Genomic DNA, 23,541 nt, shown 5'->3' with positions numbered 1-23,541 from the left:
GCACATTTGGAATCACCAATTTGTATAAATCAAATACTTACCACCATTATCCAAACAGTATTACCAACTCCAATCTAGTGTTTGACTCTGCAGTCGACATGGATCTGATACTGAATGAGCATGCACACCATGGTCCTCTACCCAAATAACCTTAATTTATCCATGTACATAACATTTAGTTAGAAAATATGCACATTTTCAACACAAAATAATGTGCACAAAAACATGAATGGCCAAAAACGGGAAGTTTCAAATGATATGCTGATGTCATCATTTTAAGTAAATATTTCGATAAGATCAAAACCACATTTCATAGGGCGATTAACATAACACAGTCCCTGCACATACTTGTAGCCATCTCGATTGAAAATGGCTGCGGGTGGCATGGGCAGCTGTTCAATTTTAGGAGGGATCGCCCATGAAGGCCGAAACAGACAGGCATCAGGTATCTTCAGAGGTAGCAGGCACTGGCTCGGCAACATCTTCAGCGGAGCAAACGTGGAGGACCCCACGAAAGGCTGGAAGGTGGGAGCTTTGTGCACATATGAGAAGTCCTGGGACAACAAAGGGGGGGGGCAGTGATAATGCCGGTGAACAACTTAGGATATACCACAACAATAACAAAAATGACTGCAAGTCAGTATTTTTCTCATCTAATCAGCAGAAAATGCTAATACCAACATTTTAATTAATCAAGACACTATAATTAAAATACCAAGCAAGGTACCTCATGATCCAATTCAGAGGATTGTTAGAAACTTAGGTATATGTGGCATATAAATAATATTATTTTGAGGAAAATGTATATGAATCTGCTTGAAAACCACCCTGGCTCGATAAAATTCATATACTGGCAATTACCTTTACTTCCTCTGGTTTAGGACTTCCTAATCCATCTTCTACTTCCATTTTGAATTCAGTGAGCTGTGTTGAAACCATACTGACCATAGGGCTCTCCATCATGCCTAATGCTGTCACTGTCTCTGAACTGATTCCATCTTTATAATTCATTACAGGAGAAAATGCAGGGTGCTGTTCCAAGGAAGGAGGAGTGGGGAACATCCTTTGTAAGTCTGCAACTGCTAAAAGAGAACAGAAGAGGAGAGAAAAGAAGAGAAGAGAAGAACAGACAACAATATTTATTTTAACAGGTAGGATTCCAAAAAAAATCCCAGTTCGCAGGCAGACACCCTACCTGTCATTAGAAATAATGCTAACTGAATGGTTATATCAGTTACACAACAGAATATTAATAATGGAAGTCTCTAAGAAGGCCATCAGCAGAAAATTATCCTTTTCTGGAACTTTACCACTATCCCCTTGATGCTTTATGATTTGGCTTCACATTAATTAAGTGAACGAAGTCTACGTAATACATTTTTCTTCTAACAAATGATTGCCTGAAGAGTATAAGAAGATGAAAATAAGTAGAAGCTGGAAGAAATTAGATGGAATAACTTTATTAATATAGTTCTATTTCTGCTTACAAATATGTATGAAATATTTCATAATTATATAAAAATGTGCTATAGTAAATTTTACATGGAAAATTCACCAGGTAGTTCTACTACAGAAAATAAAAATTGATTAGAGCTAGAATGGTGGTTTAGATGTAGTAGGATTACTTAGCTAGTTTGAAAAATCTACCACATTCACTGCTCTTCGGGGAAATGATTCCGTATTGACATTAAATGCTATCCATATTGATATTAAAATGAAACTTCACTGTTAGGTTTAATAAACCTACCTAGAACCAAAAGACAATTTATTAAAAATCCAGCTAGTAAAAAAGGTATCATTTAAGAAATAGTTAAAACAGGGATCCTCAATTCTTTTTTAAAAAACATCTTAATATACGTGAGGTTAGCCATCATCATTAGCAGGGGCTCATTAAGGCAGGGATTCTGAAAAGTAGGAGCAGATGTAATGCAATCAAGTTGTGCTTGCGAAATTTGGCCACTAGGGGGTGTCCTGTACAGCAAATTTATTTACAAATTTAGAGCCTCGAGTTTAAGTCAGTGTTCTGCAATGGTATCTGATGTCCCATTTTCCAATCATATTGTTCTTTCTAGCAACTTCAGCATTTAAAGAGGCAAACAGTAACCACTGACTAGGCTAAGATACGACCTGTAGCTCTGAATCACAAATGAAGAAAGAATAACCGCACTATACTCTGCCCTGGGCTAGCGTCTGAGGCAGAGCCCTGTAAAGCAGCAGCACCCAGAGCAGTTCCACAACTCAGCGCTGCTACAGCCCGGTCAGGTCATTTCCTCTCTGGGAGCCTCGGACCCTTCATCTAAATGGCTGGACTAGATGTGTGATTCTTACCAGGCTTACTTTCTTTCCTTTGTTTATGGGAGGCTGGGGAAGCTTCCGCCATATGGAGGCAGAAAAAAAAGGTGAGAACCTCTGCATGAGATGATCTTTAAAACACATTTCCTAGTTAAACAATTATATAATCCTGAATAATTTACCTTCTCTTGGCCTCCAGTGCTTATCTGTTACAACAAGGGACGGAACAGGCCAACAAACAGGATCTCAGATACCAACTTTCCCTCTCATTAGAGAAGCCCCACTTCCATTTATTTCCTACAGTAGGATTCTGTATAAGACTTTATTAGACAAATGGTGCCTGCTGCCGCCAAGAAAAAAAGAAAGAGAAAAAGAAAAAGGGGGGGAGGGAAGAAAAAAACCAACTCCCCCGCCAAGTAGATCTTCAAGGTACCTTCTTCCTAGGACAGTATTCTACCGTTAAGGAATGGAACAATTCCTAGAACTAGGGATATAAGCCAAGCCAGAAACTCCCAGAGAACCAGTGGAGTCTGAGGAGGAAAAACGGGTCTTAAAATGTATTAGCAGTGAGATCAATAAGTTCTTTAAAACAAGAGTGAAGACTTTAATACTGAATTAGGTTCCACTTGAAATATATACATCACCTTTATCTTTCAGTCCCTACTCCTTTTCCCAAGCCAAAGACCAGCTCTGGGTCAATTTTAATATAAAATTAATGTTTAAGTGTAACATTTAAAATCCTAAGTCTTCCTCAAAAAATCTTCAAACTCCTACTATAGTTCTTAATCATCAAGTTACTTGGAAAATAAACTGTACAAATTCTCTTTGTGTTAAAGTATTCTGGCTATGGTGTAAAATTTTACCAAAAATTATTTTTATTAAATTAGCTACCAAATTTTGTCAAAGAAATCTAATAAAGGCGTTTCCCACTTATAATAAAGGCATTTCTCATTCTCAAATTCTTTGATGCTATCTAACACAGTTGTATATCTCAATTTTCTTTTTTTTTTTTTAAATAAACATTTCTCTTTTTTTAAGCTTTTATTTACTTATTTGACAGACAGAGAGATCACAAGTCGGGAGAGAGGCAGTGGGGGTGAGGGGAGCAGGCTCCCTGCTGAGCAGAGAGCCCGATTCGATTCGGGGCTCGATACCAGGACCCTGAGATCATGACCTGAGCTGAAGGCAGCGGCTTAACCCACTGAGCCACCCAGGTGCCCATGTGTATCTCAATTTCAACACCTCAGCCTGGTATTTTTTATCAAAAGTAAAAGAGAACACACAAAAAATTACGGAAAAGAAGATTCCACCTGTCAGAGATTCACTTTATAAAGTGACTTTCACTATTCTTATTAGCAGATAGCTGGTTTTTTGTTTTTTTTTGTAAGAGTTTATTTTTAAGTAATCTCTACACCCAACCTGGGGCTAGAACTCATACCCTAAGACCAAGAGTTGCATGTTCCACTGGCTCAGCCAGTCAAGCACCCCATTATCAGATATTCTTTTTTTTTTTTTTAATATTTTTTATTTCTTTGACAGAGAGAAATCACAACTAGGCAAAGAGGCAGGCAGAGAGAGGGGAGGAAGCAGGCTCCCTGCACAGCAGAGAGCCCGATGAGGGGCTTGATCCCAGGACCCTGGGACCATGACCTGAGCCGAAGGCAGAGGCCCCAACTCACTGAGCCACCCAGTGAGTTATCAGATATTCTTAAGAAAGACTCTTAACCTCGCTAGCTTTAAGTTCCTCATCTGCAAAATGGTAGTAATATCTACTTCATATTTTTTGTGCACATTAAATAAGATACACATAGAAGAGAACACTTCACCACATAACATCTAAACGTTCAGTAAGTGGTGAAGTCAATAATAATTAGCCCAACCTCCCCATTTTTGACTGGACCAAAGATGAAAATGCTGTTAAATTACAAGCAATTTCTGAGAAAGATACAACCTTAAACAGGTATTAAGATGACAGAAGGAATTGGAGTCAAAGAAAAAAGACAGAAACCCAGAGAAACATTCTGGTCCCCCAAAATAGAAAACCATGTCTTGCTTGTTCGATTTTCTTCTTAAAAACGCTAAAGTAAGGGAGAGAACAGCTACCAGCAAGGGCTGGAGTTGAGGTATATTATTGTATGTATTATTCTCACACAATACTACCTTAACACAGACTTGATGCCAAATTAAACCTAGTTATTACTGTATGTTGCTTTCTTCACTGTAACTACATACACGAATGAATAATGATGGGCCTATTCTCCCAAACACAGTATCCACTAGCCACATATGGCTATAGGGCACTCAAGCCAAGGGTTGTCCAAACGGAGATGTGCTGCATGTATAAAATTATACACCAGATGCCAAAGAATTAGTACAACAAAAAAAAGAACGTAAAATACCTCATTATTTTCTACATTGATTACATGTAAAAATGACACTTGGTTATATTAAGTAAATATATTATTTAAATAATTTTACACGGTTCTTCTTTAATTCCTTTAATGTAACTACTAGAAAATTTAAGATTATTTGCGTATTTCTATTAAATTGGACAGTGTTATTCTAGACACTAAATTTTCTAATATGTCGGTCTCTCTGCTTCAATGTACAATAAAGCTCTTGCAGAGATGAGAACTTCTTGCCATGCTATTTCATGGTCATGCCTGGGGGAGGGGAATACTGTGTGTATGTCCATTTACACACACATACACACATTTACTCTGTATACTTTGCACACAATGAAAGATCCTCTTCACGCTTCTATATCTGTACTTTCCTAATGCTTATACTTTTGCTGTATTTCAAATTAATTAATTTTTATAGCCTGTACTTTGTCATCAAATTTTGATTAACTTCTTTTTGAAACAATTGTTTTCAAAATAAAAATGAGCAAAAGAAGAGAGTACACCGTATACTTTCCTGGGCAATGATACTAACTAGCAGGATAGTTTGTGAGTGCAATATTGTGAGTCCAATAATCTTGGACAAGTTATCAGACATTTTAACATTTAACATCACAACGTATCACTTCATGTCAAAAAGGGCAGAGGATTAACTGGTCCAATACAAGGAAAAGAATTCATTCATCTGACCTATTCATATGTATCTGCTTTAATATTGTCTCTTTTAGTCTGTGAATTCCATGTTTGCAAAATTCTGCAGTGCGGAGTAATAAAAAAAGAAAAATGTTTAATTAAAAAAACTACAGCAACTGGCTGGCTACCATTATTCATTTTCATACATGTCATGCTTGAGAAAGCGTTGCATATTTTAAAAAGCTATGGATCTACTAAAGCTGTCAAAATCCAATCTCTGTATACTTCACACTTCTACATTTGAGTAAATCAGCACACATTTATAGGTTCATAAAACTTTTTGACTCATCCCTATGACACAGTGGTTTTTCCCCTCAATTTGTTCTCATTACCAGCTGAAATTAATGAGAAGGTATTAAAGAATGATTTGCAATGGAATTATGTTTCTGCTTCAGAGTACCCATGTAAGCTACCCTGTCTTTCTCTTGTACAATACTGTAGTTTCCTAGGGTGAAGAGTAACTTTAAAAAAAATAAAAAATAAAAAAGGAAGTTTCTCTTCTTGTCATCATACACAATTAACTATTTTACCTCAAAAGGAAACACAAAAACTTCAGTATGAATTAGAAAAAGGACCATGAAGAAACAAATGTTCCTCATCCTTAGGTAAATTGAATTTTTTGAAACATCTCACACAAGCTCTTATACTGGAATATCACTCTAAAAATCACTGTGTAACATTTATCCTACTAGGAAAAGGCTATTAAAGAAACAAACAAAAAACACATTTTTCCACATTCTAAAGCATAAGAGTTAATTCGTAATTTGAAAACAAAAGCAAAAGAAATTTAAACTAAGATGGCCTCTTAGCTGTCTGCCCCATCTTAGGAATTCCAACTTATATAAGGTTTTCTTTGTTTTGTTTTTTTTAATTCACCGTTAACATTCTTTAAAACAAAAGGGGGGGGAGGGACAGAGGGGAACCTCAGATAAGGCAGCACTGAGTAAGAGACCATTTTGTGTAAGTTATAAATAGTAAACCAAAGCTCCATTTCCTTTTCTTACTTGGTGGATAAGGAACAGCAGCTCTTCCATCCTTCCCAAGAGGCCGGTCCTCTGCTCCAACTGTAGGCATTTTTGATGAACGCAGTGCAGGTGACACAGCCTAAGAAAAGATTATTATTGAAAAAGGGCAACACACGTGTCAGTAGGGCAGTAGTCGACTATTTCTTAACATATGCCTACTGATATTTTGGAATAAAGATGCTTCCTTACACGGTGTTTACAAGTGAACTTCTAGAAATACTCACAGACTGTGAAGCCAAAACAGCTACAAGCGTATCCAGAATGAAAACCAGAGTGACTGAGTCTTGTCTGCATGGATCTGGTAAGGGCAGAGTGTACCATCAAAGCACAACTTACAGACCTTAAGCAAATCTTCCTCCCAGGTCATTAGAGAAGTGGTTTTAGGGACACAATAATTAAATTAGGGTGGTGTCTCCAAGGAGTAATTGGCTATCAGTCTGGCTTTCCTTCTGTTTGGAAGCAGGCAGTTAAAAGAGGTGACCTCAAGCCCTCCCGAAGCACGATACTTCTATTTTTCACCACAAAAAAGCCATGTATCTTCTGCTCTTACTTCCACAGTTACCATTCATCTTCATAAAAAATAACCTTATCACATAAAATTATTGAAATATGCAGAGAGGGCTTTTCTTTGAGTTGTTACTCAAAAAAAATTAAGGCCTTTAATAGGCAAGATTATCTTTAAGAACTCAAATGAATAAGTGGCAAGATGAAACAAAGCAAAAAATATTCTCACAAATAGGTCTTTTACGTATGTATACTTATTCAATGTCACAGGGTTGAAGTGTAAAATTAAATTCAAAGACATTTGAGATGAAAACTTGGACAACGGCCTCACAACACCAGTTATCAGTAAGATGAATTAGCAAAAACAATTCTAAGGTAAGTGATTCTCTTGATTAAATGTCAGACTAGAAATCAGAGTAAAGCAGAAACAATCATTTCAGAGAAATGTAAATTAGATTAAAAATGTCCAACCCTCCTTCACATATTAACATTACTAAGAATATATTCAAAAACCAAAGTAAACATACCCTCATTTAGTTCAACAGTAATACATAATTTATACAGAGATAAGTACAAGAGCTCTGAGCGCCAGTACAATCACTGGGGATGATGGCTGTGAACAGTCCCCAGCTGCCCCACAATGCTTGCTTTGCCCTCTTTCTTATTCCTCCCTTTCTACTTCTTTTTGATTCCGTGTCTTTTTATGTTTTGTCCTACCATCCCCACCAAAGCAGCTAACCAAACCCTAAGGATCATTAAAACCAATCCTACATAACGCCTGACGTTTAGGGAGATAGTCAAGTTCAAAAAGGCTCTCAGATGCCTGGATCAACGCTAAAGAAACGTGTCATTTCTTGTACTGCAGTTTTTCTCACTGTCATGTCCTTTTCCTTCATGTAGCCACTGCCTGAATTTCCATCTCTGTGTTTTAATCCAATAAAAGTTACCAAACAGTACTCCTGCTTTCTGTGTATGAGGCTGGTGAAAACCAGCACTCACTTCTACCAAGTCAGTTCCACACTCAGCAGCCTTCGCAGAGGGACACGTTATAGGCAGAGTTCGAAGTTCAAAGCCGTAAGAGTGGTCAAAAACCTTCCTAACTCTGTCTTTACCCACTACTCAGAGAGCAGACCAATAGTCTGTTCCCTATCCTTCCAACCCTCAGCTGGTTCATTCTCTTGCTTAACCAAGGCTCATTCCAGGCTCAAACTAATGCCTCTCCCCCGCCTCTCACTAACCCTCTTTCCACCTCTGAAGTCAAATCTTTTCTTGGAGGCCATTATGATTTCATCATCTTCTAAGTACTTAACATTGGTATAATGGCGTATAATATCTGTTAATGAGATACATTTTTATTTTAAAGTGAGAACAGGCTTTAGAATTCTGATTCCTACTTAACCTTATTTAAGCGTTAATTTAAACACTGCTCGCCTGTCACTTTGTACTTGAATGTCCAGCATCTTTAGACGCAGGTCAAGTTACTGCACTCACAGTAATAAGTGCACATGGGTATATACATTTTTATATATTTTTAAGTACATTTTTAACTTTCTTTATATGCACTTCTCTGGAGGTCTGTGAGTACCTTAAGTGTCAGGGCAGGATAATAATACCTGTAACCTCAGGTACACATCACAAGAAGTGACCATCAAATGAGTAACAAATACATGGGAAGTGGACAAAAGGGAAGGAAGGTAAGTACAAAAGTGAAAGAAAAATAAACTAATAAACTTATTTCCTTGAAGAGAGGGCCTATCTTACTCATTTTTTGGTCCCCTAAATGTTAACAGGTACTTCTTTTTGCCTAAAAGTACAGAGCTGGTTAGGAGGACAAGGACATAAATTTCCTGATTCAGAGCAGCTCAGCTGTTCTTCTAAGAATTATCATTTTTATCTGTCATTTTAACCACATCATGTCTTAAATTATTTAACTTGTATGTACACAAGTCTTTTCCCCTACTATAGTGCCACAACCCTAAAAAGTACAGATCATACTTGTTTATCTCTCAAAATGTAGACTAAGTTCTTACTGATGACATGAATAAAAAGTTACGGGGGCATTATCTTTATAATCAGAGCTAAAGGGACTACATAATATACTTCTACTAGTCTCACGATATTTAGAAGGATTTAAAAACTGAATGGGAAAGATTTTAATATTTACAACAGGAATAAACTAATAAAAGAAGACATCAACAAAGGGAAACCAAGGGGCGTTAGAGACTACAGTGACAACTTTTAGAATCCTTTCAAAGTATACAAACATTTCTGCAGAACATTCTGAACCTGAAATAAGGGGCCCCAAAACTCAGTAGACAAAACAATAAGGAAATACTCCAACAGTGACCCAAGTTCTCCCATGTAAGGAGATTTCTGTTTTGGTAGCTATGGCAGACTCACCCCAAGTTCGTCATCATCAGAATTATCAAAGATGTTGTCTAAGTCATGCAGGGAAGGTGCCAGATCTGTCACCTGTGTAAGGCTACTGGAGCCAGCTCTGCCAGCAGCATTATCCTGCCGGACATCTGCGGGAAAGGAGGCAAAGATGCAGAATAAGTGACTTCATCCATAGAGAAGGAGTGAGAAAAGGGAATGGATCTCAATGCGCAAGACCTGCCTGTGAATTTTTCCCCTAGGTTTTGAGTTAAATTTAGAGACAATTATTTCCAAATATGTTTATCAGTTTTGAAAGTAACTGAAAAACAAACTATGAAAAATTAAAGATGGGATCAAATTACTGCTATTACAGTAAAATATACTTCTAAATCGAGAAGCATCTCCCTTGCATTTTACTTTAGCAACAATCCAAGTGAGGCAAATAATCATTGTACACACCTGTTTTAGTAGCAGAACTGAAAATAGACATGGCATTTTTCCCATCAGGCACCGGCGTGGAATGACCTGGTGTAGTGACATCCTTGGTACCAAATCCATCCTCTGACTGTATAATAAATTCAGCCAAACAAAACACATGAACACCAACCCAAAGTGTGGAATATGAGGGAGAACACAAAGAATTAGAGGGTAGAATGGAACTTATTATGAGCACAAGTATGATAAACCATGGTCTATGCAACCAAGGGAAATAAAAGATATGTCCTTTTCCCTGAATTTAAAAAGAACCCAAAACTCCCACACTGTCCCTCCAATCCTATGGAATATTCTGAGTCAATCTGGATTTTATGCCTAACCAGTACTGGTGGCATTTGATTACAGACCTGCCACGGTGTTAAAAGCTGCCTTTAATAACATCATAGATACTGAATTATGGTTCGAGCTTTCTGGATCTAGATAGATCTCTACAAAGGAATCTCTGAAGCATTCTCCTGAACTGTACAGGCCTCTTTTAATTGTCTTATTTCCTCTATTCTTAAGAATACCTCTTTAAATGGCCCAGTATTTTGGAATGTTTTAAAATTTGAGGCTAAAGACAGCACACACCCCCAGTACTCACTTTTATGACAATGAAACCACTAAAATTGATACTGACATAATCTAGGAGTAGTGTTGATAATAATTCAGATAGATATATAGGTAAAGCGCTTGGTACAGTAACCACATTAAGCGCTAAATAACCAATAGATATTGTTATCAACATTTTTTTTTCCTTACATTTTGGATATTTTGAATAATAATTAAAAAGAAATAAGCAGGGAGCATAGGCCAACAAGAATTAGCATATGAGAGGAAACATGCACTGTAAGCTATAGCCTGGAAAATATGAGGCTTCATTTATGTTCAGCTGACTTTTAAACAAAGGTGAGCCATGACATAAAAAGGAACAATATGTTGTTTCATACAATAGTACCAAGAGCATGAATATGGGGACAGAGCAATCAGGCAAGACTACCTCAAACATTCTGCCTCAGAAGTTTTCCCACACATGTTGTACTGACATAGATCAAAACCCACACCATGCTGGATACTCTCTATGTTAAATAGTACCTTATTCTTTTTCAGGGAATCCTTCTCCGACCCTTGTTTGCATTTCTTGTTTGCTGTAAAGATGTATTTTATGTCGCCATCCTCAAAGGTATATGGATCATTGACTTCTCCCAAATTGTCTCCAGGTTGTTGAGCTAGAGGCAATGGGTCAAGGAAGTGGAGTGGCTGCATCTGGGGCTGCTTTTCTTGCCAGATTTTAAACCGTTTGTTAGGTTGTGCTAAGAGTCTAAAAGGGAAAATAAATGATAATTTAAGCAAGATAAAGTAAAAAGATTTATTATGTTTTTTTAAAAAGCAGCATTTATAATTTAAAGCACTTGCAAAACTTAAACTTAGAAAATTTATCTCTATAAAGAAGTTCTTTTAGAGAAGATGTTCACAAATAAAACTTAGTAGGTCTTTGTGAAGAACATGTTTCTGTCTCTGATTCCATGGATTCCAATGAAGAGCACAGATAGGCTCTAAGGACAGAATGACTAGGTTCAAGTTCAATCTGTGTCATCTTCTGACTGTTTGACCCTCGCTTCTTTCTCAGCTTTGAAAATAAGGGAGTAATACGACTGTGGTGAAGATGAACTGAGATGGTCTGGGTAAACTGTCAAGAATAACGGATAGCTCAACAGCACTAACAATAGTATTACTACCAGATGCAGGATACATACCTGACTGCATGCAAAGCCTTCCTTAAAAGTGTCAACATACAAAGAAGGCACTGACCTCAATATGAAAAGTCTCATCAAGCTACATCCTTTGACTAACAGCAGGCCAAAAATAAGTTAATACCAAGTCCTAAATGCCATAATGAAACCTTTATATGGCAACATGTTTAAATAATGACACATGTGAAACCTCACTAAGGAGAAAGCATTTGACTTTTCAGCATTTTCCAAACGCAGAGTCCAGAATGGTGAAGAAAAGCATGTTTCATTTTGACTCTGAAGGGTGAACATGGGGAGATGAGGAGGAAAGCCCCGACTGTCAGGACTCTACGCCTTGGTCAATGGGCATCAGGTGAGTGGTACGCAGAGTCGCCTTACCTTTGCAATGCAGTGCTCTCTGAGTTTACCTCCATTTTGGCATCACATCTGTCACCCTGGAGCTCTGGGGGCCGGAACTCAGCATCATCAATGCGGGGGAGGCGATAACTGTGCCACCACTTGTCTGATGACTCAGGGTTCGAGGGCCTAACCCCACAATATAAGGCTGTCTCGCTGACCTCTGCCATCAGAGGCAGTCTTTGGCCTACGAGGACAGTTCTGTCATCCAGAGTCGACAACTGCTGGAGTTCTAGCCCATTTCCATAGAGGGCTGGGTTCACAGGAACAGATGGCGGGTCCAAACTCTCTGTTTCCTGACCTCGTGGTTGAGGGCTGAGTGTTGGCGGCAGAGGGGAAATAGGGGAGTGAGGTGAATCCATAGGATTCAGATTCATTTGCTTGCTTGTATTTCTGGAAGGCACGGCCATTTGTTTATCATACTTCCTACTGCTAGACACCTCTAAGGAGGAGTCTATCCCTCCCAAACCTAGCTTCTGTCCTGGTGTGTCCTGCTCCACACAGAACTCGTCAGCCACAGAGGGCCTATGGTGAAATGGTATCAAGGGTCTCTTTTGCAATTTGTCTCCCTTTTCTGGTCTTTCTGTTGTTTTGTGCTTAGATGCAGGAGGTGGTAAAGAAGAAGATGACGATGGTCCTGCACTGAACCCTGGTTGAGATATTGCGGGAGGTCGATTGGGTCCTACTGCACAACGTTTTAAAAGTTTATGCCTGAAATGAGAATTAAAATAAGGTCAAGAAACAGACCTGAAATCTAACTGTTATATATAATATGTATGTAATATAATGTTGTAACAGTAAAACATTACTACCTCATTATAACATTACAAATAGATTGCAAATTGCAAACATTACAAAAGATTACAAATAGATATAACATTACAAATAGATGGCTCTGATAAGATTTTGTCTTTTAAGCACACACTAGATCCCCAAATCACTGAAAAGGACTCTAGGTATTAATTATTTTTATAATGAATAAAAACTGCAAAACTCTGATGGAAAGTGGTGAATCAAGCAAACATAAGTTAAGCAGATAAGAGATGGACTTAACAGTGCTAACCCCTACCAAAGACTGATGTGAAAAATCCTCAAATCTTTCAAATTTGGTGATGGCCTCAGATAATGTATTCACACTGCATCTTAAAACCAAGAGTAATGAGATCATTTGCCAAGAGAGAGAGAAAAAAATCTTCTAATTTCTATCTTACAACACTCTACTAACTCCAATATAGAATGGCTTATAATAGCTTGTACTGTTGTAAGTTGGGAATAAAATAATTATGTGATTCTCCCCCAAAGTGTGAAAACAAGAAAATGAGGGTCAATCCACGAATCTTTAACAGAATAAATAGACTAGAAATCTTATATGCCATTCTTATCAAAAAAAGAAGGAATAAAAGACAACTTTGGATCTTCCAGACTCACAAAATTAGACAGAAGTTAAAAAAAAAAAAAAAAGTGGTGAGTGAATATGAAAACAACAAATGCAGCTGTAGCCAAGCAGGGTAGCAAGTCTGCTCACATCCTAACACACTTCTTGGCAAGCATAGGTGTGAGATATTGCTCAGGAAGGGCCCACTAGATGATGCCAAGGTTTAATCTGTGCAACAAAGTTATACAGTAGGTCAGCCAGTTCCTCCCAATATATAAATCCACCCAGGGAAAAAAACCTGAGCTCTCCTGCCCATGCAGCAGTAACTCTCTGAGGCCACTAGGGTGGCATTAAATTACTGCTCTATCACACTCAATGGTACCCTAGTGAGCAGTAAAACGGATTTGTGTGGCATAATGGGATGGTTTAGTGGGACAGCAGGATGGCCACCCTGCCCCATAAGGCCATTAAATAGTGTGAGGAGTGGACCGTTCCATAACGGGTTTGGTAATCTTGCAGTAGATAATCTGAAAAGACTCTTGCTGAAGACTTTGCTACTCTTTAAAAAAGAAAAAAAAAAAATCAGAGTTTGAAGAAGATTGTTTAAGCATAAAGCTACTGACAATAAGGGGGAAATTGCACTTTAAATCTCCAGGGCACAGCAGCACACTAAGAGGTGAATGTCTCATCTGAAAATAATCTCAATCACATCTTGGAAGGGGCTTATTGTAAAACAGTTCAAAGAATCTTTTACATAAAACCTTTTCACTTGGATTTTCTCTCTCAGAGCATTTACCCACACCAGTTCTTTGATAGATATTTTATGGTAGCCTCTTCAAAGTAAGGACTTTTGGCAAACCAGAAAATTTCATAAAGTCATTTTTTTTTTCAATTGTATTTAATGACTCGGCTACATTGTGAAATGGTTACAATCAGGGATACACTAGGGAGTAACAGACTATCAGACTATCACAGCAAATCTCTGAACAGGTAAGAGGCCTCAGTGAAGCAAGGAGCAGGAAATCAGCCTCAAAAGGCTAACTATATGGGTGGTCCAGTGGTGGGAAGGAACCAGAAGCAGAGCCAAATAGTGTAGAAACACAAGGTGACTAAAAGAATGAGGCAACTAGAATTACTATCATAGACATTTCCAAGGAAATCAGTGTGAAATGCAAGGATAAAATTCATCTATAAAATGAAGAAAAATAATAAATGATAAAGTTTCTAGGCTGAAAAGGGGAAACTGTGATAAAAATGACTGGAACAATACTTGACTTGTGAGAAAGCACACATGTCAATATTAAGGATATTTCTTAAAGGCATCCCCCAAAATATAAGACCAGAGTATGTATGAGAAGTCAGGTCTAGGGATAAATACTTGGAAGTCAATGGAATAAAAAGCATAACTAAAAAAAGACCTGAAGGTGTAAGAATCTGGTCAGGAAATAGAGGAGTGATTCCAAAGGACAAAAGAAAAAGTGCTATTTATTTACACTTCAGGTAAAAACAATTCAAGGGAGCAAATAAAAATGTCACAGAAATCAGCAAAAAGGTTATTTTTTTTTAAAGATTTTATTTTATTTATTTGACAGAGAGAGATCACAAGTAGACAGAGAGGCAGGCAGAGAGAAAGAGAGAGAGAGAGGGAAGCAGGCTCCCTGCCAAGCAGAGAGCCCGATGCGGGACTCGATCCCAGGACCCTGAGATCATGACCTGAGCCGAAGGCAGTGGCTTAACCCACTGAGCCACCCAGGCGCCCAGCAAAAAGGTTATTTTTAACAGCTGAAAAATCTAGATTAAGGAAAAGAGGAGCAAAAATAGGATGAGGGCATAAGCAAAGCTAAATAGACCAACATTTTTATCCTAGGCACGTTCTAAAGGTGGCCCATAACTTGGCTGTGAGCTGCTTAGAAATAAGAATTAATAAGAAAAGGCTTTCTGTCACACAAGTTACAATGGCCTAGAAACAGAAGGAAAACAGGTATTCAGCTGGTATACTACACCTATCCTGAGACAAGAGGTGCTCAGAGAGGATCCTTAATGAACAACTTCTTCAGAAACACCCTCCTTAAAAAATCAATAGTGCACATTTCATTAGGCTAATATTTACAGCATCTCTCAAAAAAAAAAAAAAAAAAGCTGACTAGAGAGGCAGAGCTTGATAAAAGAGAATCAACATAAGGGACAAGAGAGGACAGGAATATGGTGTGAAAACTGCTGTTTAAGCATGCACACATACACACACACAGTTTGTACATATTCTCAGGGGTCATTTGACTGCTTCCCTACACTGAAGCCAACTTATTTATGTCACAATAAGAACCCCTAAAAAACTAGGGAAATGAATGGCCATTTTCTTAATATACTTTATCTCAAAAGAACTTTTTCTAAGTGTTGAGCAGTATCAAATGGGAAAATATGTACTTTGGAAGCAAAGCTACTCTAAATTGCTCATTAAGTGAATAATCACCATCACATCCTCAACAGTCACCTGAGCTAGGGGTGAGGCTGACATACACCTAAGAAATCTAAGAACACTGGGGTATTTGGCTGGCTCAGCTGGTTAAGCATTCAACTCTTCATTTTGGTTCAGGTCATGATCTCGGGGTTATGAAATCAAATCCCGCATCAGGTTCTGTGTTCAGTACAGGGTCTGATTGAGATTCTCTCCGTCCCTCTCCTCCTGGCTCTCCCCCTGCGTGAGAGCACTTTGCCCTCTCGCATACGTGTAAAATAAATAAATAAAATCTTAAAAGAAAAAAGAAAGAAAGAAAGAAATCCAAGAACCCTAATGAAAGCCCATGACAGTAAGACTCTTTACTACTACAAGGAGTGATAAGTCAAGGTAATATACAGGGGAGCAAATATTTTCTACAGAAATCAATTCAGGGTTCTATTCAAGTATCTAACTGAATGAATAATTTTAGCTTCTGACAGGTTTTATTACTAAATACCTACCTCAAGCATCAAAACATACCAGCACTGATAACAAGACAAATTATCAATGGAAGGTCGATTTAATCCAAATTCTATGAACTCTAGCCAACTTGTTTAGTATTTACCTCTAATTTAAAATTAAGAACAATTAAATAAATTCATTTAAAGGGGAATAGACTGTCTTATCAAATGCCTTTTGGTTTTGGAGTAGTTACCGCAAAAAAATTTACGGGAGCAATTTGATAATAGGGCTATAGTCACAGTTGTCAAATAAAGCTCTTTTTGAGTCCTGACAATAAAACTGTTATCATCTGTATATAAGAAAAGACCTATCTTTTCCTTCTCTACTAGAGGAGGAAGACTGAAAACAAAACAAAACAAAATAAAATGATGAAGAAGAAGCGGTCTGAGAGTCCACGAGACAGCCAACACAACAAGGTCCCAACATTTTATCTGACCCCTGTTCTGCCTTGTCTACTACCTACCTAGAACAGGAACAGCTGACTCTTTGGGTTGGATCCACAAAATCCCAAGTAGCAGGATTATTAGCAGGCTCTTCTTCAAGAGTTGGAGTTGACATTTGGCTCCTCCTAAAAAAGGTTAAAAATGTGACTTGTGTAAACATGAGAAAATACTTATACCTCGATGGGGGAGGAGGGTATTTTAAAAGACCTGAATACATTTCCCATAGTAATGTTAGCTGGCTGATAGTGCTGAGCAATCCAAGGTTGGGGGCGGGGTTGGGGAGAGGGGCGTAGGGAGAGCAAACTTGTTCTATGCGCTAGAAGAAGCAAGGTTCAAAATATTTCTATTTAAGTTGACTGCACATTTTAACATGGATACAAAGCACTTAAAACACTATCTGGCACTATTAGTTGTTGCTTTAAAAAGTCACCTAAATTTTGTAGAAATTAACTTAAATTTTTAAAATTATCTTTTCCCAGCATCTGTGAATTTATGCCCTGAGACAGACTGTTTAAGCCACTCTTAAAACTCCTATATTCACTAGCATTTAAGCAGCACTCTACACTTGTAATGTCAATTAGAAACAAGGAAAAAATTACCTCCTACTTGTCATTAGTAATTGGTAGCAAAAAGCAGATGTCTATTATTACACAGTGACAGTAAGAACACTGGGCAGTATTTCTGTATTGCTGTTTTAGCTACAGCTGATATTGCAAAGTGCTCCAGTGACAGCTCTAGCGGGACTTCTCTTACTCTCCACCCTCCCTTGCCCTTCTGGGTGTCTCACTGCCCTGTTTCTGTGCTGCGGATTAAAGAGGCTATTAGAGCTGGTGGAGGTGACAGGTTAGTGGTGATAAAAATCAAAGACAGTAAATGAGAAGAAACGAAAAAGAAAATGTTAACTTGGAAATTATCCAGGCATTGTAGCTAGAGGTGAAAATATCTGCACCAATTATTCTAGAGCAAAGGATCATTTTCAAGTGACTAGAGATCCCTTTTTATTTCTAGAACATGACATATAATCTTCCACCGCAATTATTTTAGATTTTATCTACTATACCTTCTTTAGCAGCCTAATCTAGAACCAATTCACAAGAGATAAATACATAGTATGAATTTCCTAAAATCTAGACCCACATGACAGCTTTTATATCTGTATGTCAAACTCTTTAAGTAGTAGTAACTGAAGGAACATTTAACTGATTTCTAAAAGGAGTGGACTTTTTAGCAGTTTGGCCAGAGTGTCCGTATTTATTCTGTTCTAGAGAATGAAAACTCCTTTGTTTACTTCCTCACTCCAGAAAGGGGACATCTCAATTATATCAAGAGATGTGAAAATATGCTGAATATGTTTATGTAAACCCTGGTAAGTGGAAGAGTATTTATTGACTACTATTTGTTATCATTCATGTAATAGAATCAATTCTTCCACTTTTCCAAAAATATGCTAAGGAAGGCAGGGAAGAGAGCAAGAGGAGGGATAGGGGACAAAGGAAGGAAGCAAAGTCAGATAGGGGAAGAAAAGAATATGGTCTCTGGAGATCAACCAACAGAAGCACAGCAGGTGGCAAACACCCCTCTATCATCAATTCAGTTCAAAACTGTACTGTCATTTAAAACAGAAGACCTAAGTCACAGAAAATGTGACAAAGAAGGTCATTTCCCTTTGCAAATAGAAAACATTCATAAATTGGTATTCAGAGGAAAACCAACCCACTGACTACTGCCCTCAGCCATCTGTTCTAAAAAATGTCAGATGGATACCTTACCAATCTTGAGATACTCAGGAACTTCCAACTTTCCTAGATAACCAATCAAATCAAGCCAAGTCAACATCTTTAACATCCTTGCATTCAATTTTGCACTATTATGTTCAAAAAGATGATCTACCAATCCAATGACCCTTCAGGTTTGGTCACACGATGGTTCAATGTGACTAACACTCTTCACATAGTAATCAAAGAGATGGTGTTATTAAACTATGATCCAGACGTAATGCAAAAATCATACTTGGACTGGGTTCTGTTGAGGATGCATTCCTTCCAGACTCGATGGACCATATGATTGTGGAGTTTTGGAGGAATCTTCCCCGATCTCTTTGGACTGTGCATAGTTATCATCCCCCCGTCTTGGGAGCCTAGGTGACTGACAGCACTCTGCGTACCTCCACTGTCCCCTGGAAAAGACAGACAACTTGGGAATGTGAAAATTATCTGAAAAGGTCTCCTGGTACACAGACTGCAAGCTTACTTCACAGAAATGTTTTGATTTTTGAAACCTGTATTATTCATGTTGCACCCTGGCAAGAACACTACCTATACCTCTGAGCACAATTTGTGTGTACTGGCACTTTGGACAGTTCTTTGTCTCTTCCCTAAAATAGTTCACCACATCAACACTCACACACTCACACAACCCAAGGGCATAGCCATTCAGAGGCATTCTGACTCTACAGATATTGGAGACAACTTAGCTATAAAGGCTTATACACATCATAGTACTAAAGATGTGACCACGAATAGATTGTTTTAAATTTTTAAATCAACAATGCAATAAGTAAGTTTCAAGGTAGAACAAAACAGCAGAGGGAGCTTTCTGCTCATTTAGCTAAAAATCTATGCAGCAATTGAACATAGCGCCCTGGGTCAGAGAAAGAACTTAATGGCACAAAGCTTTTAACAAGGTCAAATTTCAAATTTGCGTGTGGAACTGTCTGTCCTTATGCCTGACACAATTTATGAAATCTTAGTGCTAAAATACTGAAAGGTTATCTCGACATTCTGTATCAGAGGATTATTCACTAGTTTCTCTCTAATAACTCCACTTAGCTTTTCCAGCTATGGTTGGTATGTAATCCCATTTCTTTCTATTAGGCGCATTAGGAGTACTGGTAATACTGGTTTTTGGTTATATGAGTATTTTACTATTTCTATCACACAAGACAAATATTGAAGTTGATTTCCAGTATTAAATTCTGATTCAATTACTTTCATCTATTTAACTTCATAGATATATTGTGGGTTTTATCCTCAATAGAACTACGAAACAAAACATCTTGACCGAAATAATCAATTTTAAGCACTCTGGAAACCTCCACCCTCATCTGAAAAATAAACAACCTTATACCATAAATTAGTAGTCCTGATATGCTGGAACACAACCATGATCAGATGAGCTGAACGGTTGGGCTTAGCTCTATTTAAGACAAAAAAACATAAACCAGCATCAAAATGCTGGTTCTAAGGAACTAAATTCTAAGGAACTAAAAATTGCTTGCTCCCCATGAAAGAATTATTGTATTAAAAATTAGATAAAGGAGACAAAAAATTTAGTCTTTTACTGCTATCTTTATCTTTAAAGTTCCCTGACTTGGTATACAGTACAAAGTAATTCACTTCAATTCTATAATGGATTTGCAAATGCTTATTATAAAACTAGGATAAACAGAGAAACAGAAGTAGAACACATAGCCCTGTGCTCCCAAACACCTTACAATTTAGCCAAAGAGATCATATACCCACAGTGTCATACGGGATGAATATGACCAAAAAATAAAGGGGATGAGGAAAATAAGGCACAGTTTTTTTCAGATTAAAGTTGGGTTAATGCTTTTCAGTAGCTTTTAATGATTTAATTAAAATGGGGATGATACCTCATAGGGAACTAGACAAGACCTATACTCCATGCCATCATATACAAACTGAATATTGTTCCTCAAAATTATCTCCATAAGTAGGAGACACAAGCAGAGGTACCTATCCACATGAGGCAAGAGTGATTTCACCAAAACCAGTTGGCCCTCCTAGGTCCCCGGCTAATCAAGAAGATTCTTTGCCATTTTAGGGGAAAAAGGGACACATTTTGTCCTATATGTAGGAAAACATGGCGATGCTCAATGTTTATCAACTGCAGAAATACAAGGCTGACCAAGACATCTTTGTCTCTGAGACAGCATTAAGAGTCCTAAGCTATAATTCATTGTATCATGATGTAAAAATGAAAACAAATTCACTTTACAACAAAGATTCCAACTGCTTTCATTTGGTTGGCTTTAGAGAGTTAGGAGGCATCAGGGGATTTATTTACCCAGGGCTTAGCACAAATGACCTACACAGAGTCAAAGGAAGTAATGTAAAGACCTGGAGTTAGGAAGTCCACATTGAAAACCACAATAAACAAAACCTGGTGTTTCTGAATCGTGAAATTTAGCGTTCCTAACTGATCAGACACTGGGACATCATGCATACAGCAGGCTTTCAATTTTAAGTTGAATACAAATATCCCTAAGAAATACTAATTCTAGTCTCTGTATCAATATATCTTCTCTATGATGATTATTAAAAAGTCTGTATTAGTATTTTTTCTTTTTCCTTTTTCTGGTTTTCTTCTTTTTTAATAAAAACTCAGCAAATACTTTCACAAGGAATCATCCAAGTTCTCTGCTCTGCCATATCAGAGCTGGATGTCCCTTTTTTCTTACTGTCTCAGCAACTGCATCGCTTCTCAAGACCGAGGCTGCCTGCTGCCCATTTCTATGCCTTCCACACCGTATCTGAGTAACTCCTTCCAGATAACATAATCGTGTTTTGAGTACTGCTTCAAATAGCTTACGCCACCATTTGTATACTGCTTTGCTGCCTACAGAGCGCTGTCAAGCTTTTTACCTAGTATGTGTAATATAATAGCTCTGTCAAGTACATAGTACTTAACAGAGAAGGAATTGGAGGCTCAGGCCAAGTTTGAGAATTTAATAAGGCCAACTCACCTAGTAAAAGCTATATAGCCAGATTTTTAAATTAGGTGCTCAATCACAGCCTCTATACTTGCGCCCAATATACTGCTTAACCATGAACATTTACTGAATCCCCTGCACATGCCAAGCACCACGCCGGAAACTGTGAAATGCCGTCTTAAGGAATCTCATGAGAATAACCACGTAAGTGTGTATCATGCTGCATAGTCTGTTTTCAGTTCAGCAGTCAAGACTTTATCTACTCTGATGCTTTTGCTAACATGGCCCACGTTAAAAAGCCTATAAATAATCTCCCTTCAGCTCAAGTCTGATGAATATTAATGACTAGATTTCCAATTAAAACGACGTCAACTACAACAACCAAAAAGTTAACACAGAAAATATACTACTCCAAAGATGGCAAAATGCTCCCAATTTAAACAATTTCTTAATTTTTTCATGAAGGAAACTTTTTAAAGTTTCATATGTAATTAATACTGATCATTAATGTAGACAGATGACTGACAGAACAAAGCATTTTCCTGAGAGCTTCTGAATGCCAGTCTACCTTTATAATATAACAAGAAAAGAATTATACCAGACATGTTCCTGCCTGGCAATGGCCAACTGGGCAAATGTTTCAGCTATTTTCTGATTAAGCAGTTTCCATTTGTTTTAAGGAAAAAAAGAGCAGCCTCCACCCTGTCCCTTGTTCATGTATGTCTGTGTGTGTGCACACACATACATGTGTGTAAAGGGTCAGATATGTGTATAGAACTTAAGAGAAACAACTACACTGTCTAACTGGAATAAAGACTAACAGGGCACAATTAAAATTCGGAAGCACATCCATTCTATTTGTTGAAAATTTTCCTTCTGAATTTTGCAGACTTCCCATGTCACTCTACCTCCATCTCTTGGCATAAGGCATTTCTCAATGTGAGTTTACTCATCTGTTCCATGGCAAGGGGGCTACATAGTCTTCTGTGATCTCCTCCACCTGGATGACTATATTCCTGGATTATACTCACCTATGACAGCCTGTTCTGGAGAAGTGGGAGGGGTAAGAGGCATCCCACAGTTACTTGGGTCCTTCACACTACCAAGTCCCTGCTGCCCCACTGTAATATGGCCTCCAGCACCAGCAACACTCTGAGGAACTGGGATGTCATTCTGAGAGATCAAAACAAATGCCGAAGGATAAACCATCCGAACACCACCTGTAAGGAAAGAGAGCAAGGAGAGAACCAGGCCTGAGAAAAAGTTCACACCGGGATGCCAACTTTGATATTCTAGTGGTCAGAGTCAAAGCTCAATGATGAAAATGAGGTGCTCATTAGGTACTGCCAAAAGTGATGTGCTCCATTCCTTCCTAAGTTAATAGCTGTTTAAACATGTGCTCCAACATTATGATAATAGCATTTGGAAGACAGGGACCACTGGCGCTTCAGGCAAGATAACTACTCAGCATATACCACTGTATCAAGAGAATAAAAAAAAAATGGGAAAATTATGGAGATTATTTTTGATGAATCTCAATGATTATCTTTTTAAATTAAGAAAGATGAAGAAGATAGAATAAAGTTCTTCAGGCAAAATATTTTCTTACCAACAATTACTTCGACAGCCACAGGGAAATCATCGTTGTATCCCAACTCTTCTTCCTCTTTCAATTCTTCTTTCTTTTTCAGCACCATGGGATAGAAATACTGCCATTCCTCGATCAGCTTACGGGTGGCTGGGTCTGACATCTTGTATGCCTGGCCTGTTAGCGTGCCATTTAAGCCATAAGGACTTACCAGTACTAAGGCAGGGAGGAGAAACATATGTTACAGATCAGGGTAATAACTCCTACTTATGTGTAAGGCCACATATGTGGTCATTTAGGCTAAAGTCCAGCCTCACTTACTAGATAGTGCTCTTCATTTCCAGACTCCTTTTACAGTCTTATTTTTTAAAGTTTCTCATTTTAGTACCTCTTACCTATATGCCTCTCAACATACATCAGTTTTTTAAGGAAATCAAATGGGAGAGGTAAAAAAAAAAAAAAAAAATCAGACAGCTGTAGTAACACACAATATATAAACTATTTATGAAAGCTTCTATACACCTGTTT

At 37.9% G+C, this 23,541-nt stretch overlaps 1 protein-coding gene across 2 annotated transcripts in view; it reads right to left on the bottom strand.

Moving 5' to 3' along the window:
* The window catches only part of MED13L (mediator complex subunit 13L), a 294,916-nt gene that overhangs the window by 39,677 nt on the left and 231,698 nt on the right, over positions 1-23,541 (bottom strand). The window contains exons 6-16 of one of the 2 annotated variants that reach the window (XM_044244203.1): positions 23,035-23,229; positions 22,457-22,645; positions 18,704-18,869; positions 16,714-16,818; positions 11,899-12,627; positions 10,862-11,087; positions 9,752-9,857; positions 9,317-9,441; positions 6,392-6,491; positions 862-1,082; positions 349-554 (exon numbers count right to left, since the gene is read on the bottom strand). In XM_044244203.1, coding sequence (XP_044100138.1) covers positions 349-554; positions 862-1,082; positions 6,392-6,491; positions 9,317-9,441; positions 9,752-9,857; positions 10,862-11,087; positions 11,899-12,627; positions 16,714-16,818; positions 18,704-18,869; positions 22,457-22,645; positions 23,035-23,229 — 2,368 coding nt within the window. The remainder of the gene's footprint in view (positions 1-348; positions 555-861; positions 1,083-6,391; positions 6,492-9,316; positions 9,442-9,751; positions 9,858-10,861; positions 11,088-11,898; positions 12,628-16,713; positions 16,819-18,703; positions 18,870-22,456; positions 22,646-23,034; positions 23,230-23,541) is intronic. The other variant, XM_044244204.1, reaches the window with a different exon arrangement.

This window comes from Neovison vison, chromosome 3, assembly GCF_020171115.1.
Source record: "Neovison vison isolate M4711 chromosome 3, ASM_NN_V1, whole genome shotgun sequence".
Lineage (NCBI taxonomy): Eukaryota > Metazoa > Chordata > Mammalia > Carnivora > Mustelidae > Neogale > Neogale vison.
This window is presented reverse-complemented; position numbering and strand designations above follow the sequence as displayed.